At 38.1% G+C, this 12,127-nt stretch overlaps 1 protein-coding gene across 7 annotated transcripts in view; it reads right to left on the bottom strand.

Moving 5' to 3' along the window:
• Positions 1-12,127, bottom strand: part of cep112 (centrosomal protein 112) — a 425,679-nt gene that overhangs the window by 291,381 nt on the left and 122,171 nt on the right. For 6 of the 7 annotated variants that reach the window (XM_041216547.1, XM_041216546.1, XM_041216549.1 and 3 more), the window contains one exon: positions 2,880-2,966. The exons of the other annotated variant lie outside the window; for it this stretch is intronic. In XM_041216547.1, coding sequence (XP_041072481.1) covers positions 2,880-2,966 — 87 coding nt within the window. The remainder of the gene's footprint in view (positions 1-2,879; positions 2,967-12,127) is intronic. 7 annotated transcript variants of the gene reach the window in all.

Below are 12,127 nucleotides of genomic sequence, written 5' to 3'. Positions count from 1 at the left end.
AACATGTCCCCACTCATGTGGCAGAGTTACATGAGGGGACATGTTTAAATACATTTTTAATTCAATTCTTTAATTATTTTAATATTCATTCAATCTCCAAGGCAGCTCCATGCCCTGACTCTCCCTCCCCCCCTGCACAGGTAGTGCTGAGCGCTACTGGCCGCGTTATACGCTGGGCAGTCCTTAATTTACTCGCCTGCATAAAATGGCCCACCCACCATAGGAAAGATCCTGGCAACAGAATTACATTGAAATTATCACATGGAAACAGGCCATTGGGCATAGCCAATCCACGCTGGTGTTTATCCTCCAAATGAGAAGCAATTACAATTGTATGTTTCTATCTTGTTCCCACATCCTTGCATCTCCTTTTCCTTCAACCAACTCTCCAGCCTATTCTCAAAAGTTAAAATGGTCAATGCTTCAATCACCAACTCCTCACAACTCAGAAAAAAATTCTCCTTTTCTATCTTTAGTCTCTTACAATTAATCTTACATCAACGTTCCTTCGTTCTAGAATCCTCAACTACTAGCAGCAGTCTGTTTCTATCTACTCTGTCCCATTTCATACATAATTGGAAAAACCTCTAGCAAATCACCCTGTAATCTCATCCAATCTAATAAAAATACCCAATAGGTACTTGATATCTTTTTTTTAATTGTATGAAATTAATTAATTTCAGTTTTAAATCAAACAGGTAAAAGATCAGTTGTACAACATGCAAATGGTGGCTGCAGCAAACAGCATCTTTTCCTGAAATAAAAACAGAAACCTACACCAGATGGACTGCAGTGATTCAAGAAGGCCGCTCACCAGAACCTTCGCAAAGGCAATTAGGATGGGCAACAAATGCTGGCCTTGCCAGTGACACTGACAACCCATGAATGACTTTTTTTAAAAACAGGGTGTTGCACCAAATATCATAAGGAAAAAAATTATTAGAGGCGTCTACAGCAAACCAAGTGGTAATTTTAGTCACATATTTCAATAAACATATTTAATATCAATCTAAACTAAAATCATAAATTGACTGATTTCCTGCCTGCCTCAGTCTCAACTTATAAACTTCTTAATACTGTGAAGCATCAAAATAAATCACCAAGACAACTTCTATTCAGTATAATTCGAGTTGCCCTCTGACGGGCCCCATTGTATATTCCCCATTGAGTCTAAGTGCCAAGCCTCCAATAGATTGCACCATGATCTCCATGACTTTAAATTTAACTTCAGAATTTAAGGAGAAATTACAGAAAACATTTCAAAAAAGTTGTGACAGCTGGTAGAAATGTTTTAAACTTAAAGAATTTTACTCACCTTGAACAATATCACCTGCCTTCCATCAAATATAAGTTACAATCTACTAAAACCAATCCCAGCTCACTCCACCTCCATGTTAGCTTGGGCAAAGATTGCAACAATAAACCAATCTTGTTCCCACATCCCTGCATCTCCTTTTCCTTCAACCAACCCTCCAATCTTACCTATCACTGGTTGAAACCTTACTTGAAAAGCTACTGCTAAAGTTTACTCAGACATCCACACACTCAACAGTAGCCCTGTGAGGTAGCAGTCCTTGGTAGTCTAACCTGATTATATTTAATTACATATATTTGTACTTGATAAGATTGCAACATCAGCATATTGGGGGAGATTGGGGGAGGGGGGGGGGGGTGGTTAACAACTAACAGTGTGACATCCAGTCATGCAGCTCTTGACAACAGGTCTTTTAAACTGGAGCATATTTTTACTTAATGTAACTTAAAACAAAGGAATGCTGAAATGTAACTTCCAACAGAAAGAAAACACTGAACTTCTATGTTCAAAGTTATATTGTGTTACAGTGCCTCACCTGACATAAGTTTAAAAGATGACCATTTAAACTAAAGGAAAATATTTTCTATTGTGACTTTTCAGGATAAAAAATTTGGGCAGGGTCACAAAGAAGTGAAGTCCTTGGTTGTATAAAGGCTTCCGGAGCCATTGCTTCAGCAGCAATTGTTGAAAATTTTTAGGAGAACTTGCAGCCATTATATCTTACACAGGTGACAATGGGCAGGAATGGGAACCTTTGGACAGGCATCAACAATGTGGAGCGGGAAAGGCAACTGCAGTGTTTGAGAGGCAAGTGGTAATGCTTCTGAAGAACAAGGTGCCAATGATCTGACACTACCCTTTTGCCCTCTCTCGGCAAAGCCAAGTGGCTTGCAACATTCTTTGGAGAGAGCTATGTGCTAAATATGCTAACCCCAAGTTTTTGCCTTGCCGAGGACAGCCGAGTGATGCTGACCAATGTTTTCTTGACAAATTTTTTTTTTTTGTTGTGTGCATCCTGTTCATTTTAATGTGCAATACCATTAAATTCTTGTGCACACAGTCACATGAGCGGCCTGGGCAGTACCTTTTGGGAAGCCGCACAGCCTCGTATACATGAAGCTTAGAGGGAGCAGTGGTATTATCTCAAGTCCTTAGCAGGAGAAGTTGCCATTAATGACCCCACGCAAAGAAACACATGTGCAAGGAGCTCCTTGAGATACAGGCACAGAAACAGGAACCTGGAATAGCTACCTTTGAGAATCACATAACAGCATTACTGAATTATACTCCAACTAACTTACACTGATTTTCAGCAAACACATTCGTAAAACTTTTTATAATAATCACATTTTTGCCATTTATTTTTGCTTTCATGTAATCTCCCAGAACCCAGGCCTCCCCAATGCTGCCTTAGTGAAAAGCAAGAAAACATTTCATCCCAGGCTGACTGGGTCCCTTCTTTTCCTCCTCTCATTTCATAATGAAATGCTCAAAATATTATTTGTGACCTTATAGAATGATACCCCACAGCAAGAGAAATTATTTAAAAAACTTCCCAATTTACCTTTTGAACATCGGTATCATGCTTTTGCTGCAGCTTGAGCTTCTCCTCATGGAATTTTGCTTCCAACATTTTTGTCTTCATCTCTATCTTTTGATTAAAAACAATTAAACAAAGGATGTTACTTATTCTGCTTCCTACCCAAAATTAAAGAGAATGTGTAATGTGAGTTGTGGAATTTTTTAACCCATACCTTCATTTTCAATGGAAAATGTACTCAACAAGAATTATACTCTACATGTTAAAATTATACTTTGATATTTAATTTTGACAACATTTGACTTAATGTTTTATTTATTGAAATTAATCAGAAAAAAAACAGTAACTTCCCATGCTGGAAATACATACATTTCCTTGCTATTTAAGGCATAAGTCATTTCACAATTTGTTATAATCTTTCGATTTGTTGTTTGCTTGTCAGTTATTGCCATGCAATGCGCTTTTCTTCAGCTCTTCAAGGAAACATGTTACAGTAACCTCAATATTACCGACAATGACCTAAAAATAAAGGAAATTGTACCTGTGGTGGAGGAGTAGGAATATAAAGGATCTGTATTTTTTAAGCACTAGAAACATTATTATCCTATTCACTGACTGCTTTCTACTGATGCAATGCTGTTCGCAGCACTGTGTTTCTGAGTGGGAGGACTCGAGTGCCCATTCACAATTCCTCACCTGTAAGCACCCAATTTTAGTTATGCCAAATGGAGATCAGGCAAACAGCAACAAAAATCACACTTTACGTAGGACGTTAAGGCCTTGGATAGGGTGCAGAGAAGAATTACTAGAGTGACACCTGAAACAGAACACTTTAGTGTTGTGATGAGACTTGAGAAGTGAGATTATTCTCCTTATTGTAATGAAGGCTAAGTAGAGTAAGATAGAACAGATAGGGAGAAACTGTTTCCACTGGCAGATTCAGCACAAAAGATCACCAATTTAAAGTACAGTAATTGGTAAAAGAACCAAAGGGGAAATAAGACTTTTTATTAAGGCAGCAGAATATACTGCTGGTACACTGCAGGTCCAGAATACACTGTTTGAAACACTGTTGATATTCAATGGAAACTTTCAAAAGAGAATTGGATATATACTTGAAAAGGAAAAAAAATTGCAGGGCTATGGGAAAACAGCAGGGAAGTGGGACTATTTGGATAGTTCTTTCAAAGAGTTAGCACAGACACGACAGTCTTCCTTCTGTTATGTAAGATTACACAACTCTGTGGCAAAGGAACTCAAAGGAGTTTCGATAAAAAGGTATGTTTGTTGACTTCCACAACAATACAACAAAGGGACAACGCGGCAGTCCAACTGTAAAGGTGCAACACACTGCTTCTACTCCTCTGTGCTGAGTGATGGCATTTCACCACTAAAACCACAGTAAAGCCACATGATCTGGCAACAGTATTCAAAATGCAACTATTGGAGTGCTACTACTGCTTTGAAATCATGCAGCAAAAATGCCCATGGCCTATTCTATCACAAAGACCCTCAATATGTTTAAACTTCTTTTCCTCCTCAAAAACTAATCTGATCACCTTGATTAATTACTCTTTAACTGATGCCTTGCTAATTTCATTTTCTAGCCTGCTGTAATGTACATTAACTGCTAACACTTTTTGATAGTTAATTTTTTTTTGTTTTTCTTCATGCAGTTCTCTGGTTACCAGTTATGCTTGTCTTGCACGCATTTATTTAAAAGAATTATAATCTATCTGATCTGTTTAATTTCCTACTTTATAAACAACTCCACACATATGGGCTCCTCATTATCTGATGCCTAAGACTCCATCTGCTTTGAACTGCTATCAATGCTGTTTGTTTAGCAACTCCTATCAGATCACCTCTGAGCCAAAGAGACATCTCAATAGTTTTATAATGGCTGAATTGCTTGCACCAGTGAGAGTATGAAGAACAGAAAGGTAATGGGGAACAATTTAATACTCGGCCACAACTGATAGACTCAGTGTTTTTATCTGCTTGCTGTTTACTCTGTCTTACCTCAGAGCAAAGTACACATCCAATAGCACTAATTTTGTGTCAATAAACACACAGGGATTTAAACTAAAGTGATTTACAATGGACAGCTTCAAAATCACAATTATTTACATCTTTCCCTCTCTGTAGGAATATATTATATATATATTTTGCATAAGTGGCCAATTATAATGTGAGTCGGTTCCCAGGCTATTCAGTGTGTCCCAGCCCATCTTGACCATGATCTTTCTCAATGCCCACACTATTTAAAAAATATTATTCATGGTATGTGGGCATCGCTGGCAAAGTAATTACTTACTTCCCAACCCTAATTGCTTGTCCTCGAGAAGATTATGGTAATAATGCTAAACTGCCTGCTTGAACTGCTGCAGTCTATAATGGCTTTGATACAACTGAGTGGTGCTGAAAAAGAGGGACTTTTTTGTCGAAGCTTTTCGTCCTGCACTCATCAGGACATTTCACAAGAAAATACCAATATCTCAGGAAACAACATATTTATACTGTACGAGAACAGAGTGCTGAATGCTTGGCAAGTTGACTCTGATTGGTAGAGGTGTTGTCATGGACAATGCACTAGTTGATGATGATTGAAAGCTAAATGCCAAGCATTGTTTGAAATTTAAACCAGGCAACTTGACTCTGATTGGTCAGGACATTGCCCTGGGAATGAACCAGTGAATGGCTGTCACTTATTTTGTTTAGCTGAAACAGGCGCAATGTGTGTATATGTTTTTTCTGTCTGCAAAGAACAGGGCCCTGTGCATTAACATATGTAGCCTCCAGTACACATAAATGCGCTACACTGCGAGCCCAACTGACAATCTTAAATTGGTTGTCAGCGTAATTCTTAGCACACTGAGGATTATTTAACAAATGTTGTCCAATCACGGAATCACATCTAACGTTGGACACTGTGGTTTGAGTTTTACAAGCACGGGCTGGTTAGGTGTGATCTGTACCATGCCTGTTTTGAACAACGGAAGGGACATGCTTGAAAAGATCCACCAGTCTTTGGGACTACAGCCTACATACCTAACATCACACTGGCACTGAAATTCATACACCACATTACTCATTTGTGTGATAGGCGGAACGTCTTTTTGGCTTGATGGCAGCACCCTGTTAGTGGCGAATATCACTCATGTTACTATTGTATAGTAGCAGCATGAAATAGTTACTTCACCTGTTGCTCTAATTTTTGAGATACTTTGCCCTTCCAGGGTATTCTGAGGTAGACAGGGCTCTTTTCAGGGCTAAATGTGATGGCCTTGGGCCCGTTCATGAGTTTGCGCGATATGCAGCGTGAAATAATCTGATCAGGATTGCCATTTTCCCGCTAGATGTCTTTAACACACCGTATTTCAGCATTAAACTTGTATAATGACCAAATGATTCGGGCCCTGTTTATGAGGTAGCCGATAAGGCCAATCTTATGGTGCGTGGAACTGTGAGAATCCCAACACGTGTATTGACCAGTGAACGTAGGCTTGTGGTAGGCCAAGGTAGAGAACTTCCTTGTAGATTTCTCAGCTAGTACGTCAAGGAAAGGGGGTTCACTCGACTGCTCCATTTCAAAGGTGAACTTGAGCGCAGGATGGAGCCTATTAAGACATGCAAGGAAATTATTACATGCAGCTGCAGATTTGAATATAGCAAACGTTATCATCCACATATCGGAAATATGCAAGAGGTAGTAGGTTAGGTGTCATTCCATCGATGACACATTTCTCACGGACTCCAACAAGATGTTTGCAAGAGCTGGGACTAGAGGGGATCCCATAGCAACATATTTGGGCATACATGGTGTCATTAAAGCTGAACTCAACTGCGTGAGTTGCCAAGTTCATAAGCTCAATGAATACTGATTCATGCAATGGTGGTGGGCCTAGATCACCATGATATAGTGCTGCAGCGCAAATATCTATGGCTTCCTTAAGAGGAACGTTGGTGAATAGGCTAGCAATGTCAAATGAGCACATGGGCACAGCATTACTATTGATATTCAAGTCCTGTATGGTCTTCGCAATTCCTTAACCATGTGTCTGGAAAACTTGCTCAAATCTGATTGTAACAATTTGCCCAATGATTTGGCCAATTCATGCTGTGCAGAACCGATCATAGATAAGATACGGCATAAAGGGACATTGCTTTTTTGTGTCTTGGGCAGCCCATACATACGTGGACATAGTGAGCTGTGAGGACGAACCCTGTCATATATATCACGCAGCAGCTCATCGCTCTTACACAAGTCCAGCCAGCGTTTTTTGTAGCTTACTTTCGAGCAAGGTTGTCCAGTGGTTACAACTCAGTGGCTTGCTAGGCCATTTCAGAGGCAGTTAAGAGTTAACCACATTGTTGTGGGTCTGGAACATTTAGGCCAGACCAAATAAGGAAGGCAGATTTCTTTCCCAGAAGGACTCTGGTGAGCCAAATGGGCTTTTGCAAAAATTCAGTAGGTTCGGGGTCACCATTATTAATGCCAGCTTTTTATTCCAGATTTATTCAACTAGCTGAACTTAAATTCTCCAGCTGCCATGGTGGGATTTGAACTCATGTCACGGGATCATTAGTCCAGGCCTCTAGATTACTAGTGCAGTAACATAAATAACCACAATGGCAGCGTACCCCACATGTGTGCTTAATGCTTTCCCAGCTGGGATTAACAAAATTATCTAGTTTCCCTTTGAAGGTGTCTATGCTATTCACCTCAACTACTCCAGGTGATATTAAGTTCCACATTCTTGCCACACTGTGGGTAAAAAGTTGAACTCCAGAATTCCCTATCAGATTTATTAGTGGCTATCTTTTATTTACTAGCCCTAGTTCTGACCTTATCTGCAAACGGAAACATCTCTACATCTGCCCTATAAAACCTTTTCATAATTTTAAAGGTTTCTATCATGTCACCCCTCAAACCCCAGCTTTGTTCAATCTTTCCAAATAAATAAACTCTCACTTCTGGTATCAATCTAGTATATTTTTTGTACTTTGTCCAGTGTGCCTATATCTTTTTATAAATGGAGACCAAGATTATCCACATCATTCCAAGTGTGGTTAAATTTCTACATTAGTTTAAAGCAGAAGACTTCATTTACATCATTCAAATATATCCTTTTCGGCACCAAGTCAAATCTAATTTGATCTATGCAAGTCAATGCACAGAAGATCATAGAGGTTCCTATGAGTACAGGTTTTTGGTGGGGGGGAGGGGCTGGTGCTGGGGGCAGGAAGCTAGATGCTCCTCACTAACCCCCAGAATAAGATAGTAAGTTAAAAAGGGATCCACTTTAAAATTCCAGGCTTTCCACTGCAAACAAAGTTAAATCGGCAAAAGCCTAGGAGAAGTTTATCTTTCTGAACTCTCCCCTGAAATGTTATGTGATGAAGACAGAAAAGTGGGATTGGAAGAAAAGTGCAAGGCAACTTTCTAAAAACATGAAACAATTCATTAGTGTCAAAACACATAGCTCTGGTCTCTAACTGTGTTAAGTTATTAATAATCTTACACGAGTACATTTACTGTCCACAATCGTCACTTCATGTTGTAATTAATATTTAGTAACTCTTATACGTCAGCATTTCACATGAAATTCATAAACCAAATTTCAGATGTCATTTTTGTGTCTACAACTTAAATTTTATTCAAAATAAATTTTTAAGAATTTTAAAAAATATATATATAGCCCACCCACCACTCCCCTGTTATCTGAAGTTGCTGTGGCCTATTTTTATTATGATATGATTGTTACATGTTTGCACGTTTTTAACCTGATTAGTCTATATATAAATTTTTTGATGCAAGTGACACTGCAATTCAGCTTTCGGACTGTGAACGTGTTTATTGAATAAAATAACATTATTATACTTTACATTTCTTCTTAACATGATAAAATTTTCCTGTTGAATTTTCTTTTGGATCACTTAAAACCTTCATTAAATTTCTTACTACAAGAGTTCAAAATGCCTGTGATTCAATGGGATATTTTTACCATGTAAGAGTTGTCCAGAGCTTTCAACCAAATCTGAGCAATTCACCAAATTCCCAGTATGCTAGTTGATTCTTGGTAGTTCCAATTTCTCAGCATTCAAATTATGCATCAGTGTGCCTTGAAGGGTGTAAGGGTATGTCTCATCCTGTAATGAGTTCTTTTGCTTTTTCCAAAAAACTTCAAACAAAATTGGAATGGGAATTTCTGAAGCTTTATTTCAGATGAATCTGACTAAGCTGAACTCCTCAGAGCTCAAACCCCCAACCAACAGCACTTATGATCTCAATGGTTAGGAAAGAAAACAAAGATATTGCTTAATAATCAGGAAAAAAATGTATTCTTTAGTTTTCATGTCTTTACTGCTCAATTAAAATCTGCTGCTCCTAACCAATTTTAACACCAGAAAGGAATTCTCAATATATAAAAACTTAAAAATGCAAAAGAAGTACTCATGCAAGATTTTTTTTTCAAGTTTTTATTTATTGAGAAATGGTTAACTTTTGAACAAGTTATAAGCAATATTTGTTTGCTTATGCAAATGTATGTTTATTAATTTGGCAAATTCACAAATATTGGAGCGAAAGATAAATTTTCCACCCCTATACACAAAAGCAAACTGCAAACAAATCAATCAATTCATTAATTTTAAGAAACTGAAAATGCACCCTTAGATGTTTTAAAGCAGACAAATAAAGAGAGATACTGGCTGACAATGGGGAACATGCTGACACAGAGGGGAATACCCAAGGTACAAATGTCATTGTGGTGGCTTTCAAAAAGGGATCAATTGAGGGAGGTTAGGAGAAGGGAATGCAGTAGTTGAGGTTAAGATCTAATGATTCAAGATTTTGACAGAGTGGATGCAGAGTAAATATTTCCTCTTGTGGGTAAGGACACAAAAGGCCATGAGGATTAAGGTAGTCACCAAGAAATCCAATAGGAAATTCAAGAAGAAAATTCTTGACCCAAAAAGAGAGTGGTGAGAATGTGGACGTCACTACCACAGGGAGTGGTTGAAGCATTGATGTATTGATACATTTAAGGGGAAACTAGAAAGCATATGATGGAATAGAGAATAGAAGGTTACGATGTAAAATTTAATGAGGAAAGATGGGAGGAGGCTTGAATGGAGCAGAAACACCTAAATGAGCTCATTGGGCCGAGTGGCCTCTCTGTGTGCCATATACCCTATGTAAAACAGACCTAAGGCTGTTCCCAAGCTCTCCTCCCTCACAAGGCTGCTGGATCATGCTCCCCCCCCCACCAACCCCCAGAGCAAAGAAGGTTAAGGTGGGATCGAATAGAAGAAATTCAAAATTATGAAAGGTTTTGGTGAAGTAATTAAGGGGAAACTGTTGCCACTGGCAGTAGGGCTGTAACCAGAGGACAAAGGCTTAAGATAATTGGCAAAAGAGCCAGGGGATTGATGAGGAGAGATGCTTTTCCACAGCAAATGATGATGATCTGGAATGCATTGCCTGAAAACATGGTAGAAGCAGATTCAATAATAAATTTGAAAAATAAATTTCAAAGATACCAGAAAAGGAAAAAGTTGCCAGGCCATAGGGAAAGGGCTGGAGAATGGGACTAATTGGATAGTTCTTTCAAAGAGATCTGTAGAAGAGTCATATGGGCTCGAAATATTATCCCTGTCTCTCTCTCTCCACAGATGCTGTCGGACTTGCTGAGTTTTTCCAGCATTTTTTGTTTTCGTTGGAGTGAATCTTAATCTGATTGCCAGAGATTACTCCAAATTGACATGATTTAAGATGAGTGCACAATCTATAAGAATAGCATAGGTCATTGCTAATAACAAACATCTGAACAACATCAACTACACCATGTGCACATGGGCAAGGATCACCTTGACAATGTAGACATTTAGTGATTACTTCACCTTATTGATCATTTCATAGTTGCAAGCAAAAAAACGTTAAAGCTTTACTTTGTATAACTTAACAATGCATTTAAATTTGAAACAGCACTGAAAGATGGAAATTATCCAAAACTAATCTTTGCATTGAAAAGGGCTGGGAGGGAGGTTGCTGATGTCCCAAACATTAACATCTGAATACAAAGGCCAGGTTTAATGTGCAGCAACTGTACCCAGAGAGAACCACTTGAAAGAATAAAATGCCACTGCACTTCTTAACAGTTAAGTAGTGTTGTTTGGTATTGTGGCAAAAATTCAACTACACCCTTCACTATTAACAAGAATTCATATGAAAAATTCTTAATAAAGTATCTCAAATGTGAATTAGATCAAAAAATCCATGCAAATGAAAAATAGTAAATGCACTCATAATTGTCTAACTTGGAACTTCATTACTGAAAACAAATCACAAAATATTCAATTATCTCATACTAAATTTATTTATGATGAATCTTTGACATATCCTTTCCGTATCAATGGGTTCCTAGTTATTAAAGATATCAAGGGAAGTGGGGATAGTGTGGGAAAATGGCATTGAGGTAGAAGATCAGTCATGATCTTATTGAATGGTGGACCAGGCTCAAGGGGCCGAATAACCTATTCCTGCTCCTGTTTCCTATGTTCCTATTATTCATATAATCCGTTCCCAGAATTGCACACAATGCTCTGATAGTGATTTAATAGAATTTTGTACAAAGTAAACATTACTTCCCTATATTGATATTCAATCTCTGCATATAAACCCCAGAATCCTATGTGTCTTTTAATAGCCTTTCTGCTTGCAAACATTTTCAAGATTTGCATCCCAGATCTCGTATTAGGGGATTCCTAAAAAAAAATCAACTAGAATTGAAAGACATTTCACAAAACCATGGTGGCTCTCTTTGACCAGTTCATACTTGTCTAACTGCTTAGTCACTCTGCCCCTAATGATAGGATTCTAATACATTCCCCAATCTGTAGTTACCTGATTGGTTCCTTCTTAACTAATAGGTAACACTTACAATAGCCCAATCCAAGTGCACAATTCCTGAAAATAGGGCGCTTTGGAAAATTAGAACTAATGCAACTATAAGTTCTGGTATTGAAACTACCATGTTCTAGAGATTTGTCCACCTTGTCAATTATCAGATCTAGTTCCATTTTTAAAAACTTATATTAAAGTCAATGAGTCACTCCGTTAATTACTTTCAGCTTCCTTAGTACCATGAATGTTTTGCCCTCTATTTGTGTATTGAGTGCAATTTCCAGTAACCATTTGCCATAGTTCTACCTAAATTAATTTGTCCATGTCCTTAAGAAAATTTCCTGTTCCCACCTATACAAATTAT

This window comes from Carcharodon carcharias, chromosome 22 (genome assembly GCF_017639515.1).
Source record: "Carcharodon carcharias isolate sCarCar2 chromosome 22, sCarCar2.pri, whole genome shotgun sequence".
NCBI classification, from domain to species: domain Eukaryota; kingdom Metazoa; phylum Chordata; class Chondrichthyes; order Lamniformes; family Lamnidae; genus Carcharodon; species Carcharodon carcharias.
Note: the sequence above shows the minus strand (reverse complement) of the source record. Positions and strands in the feature narration are given on the sequence as shown.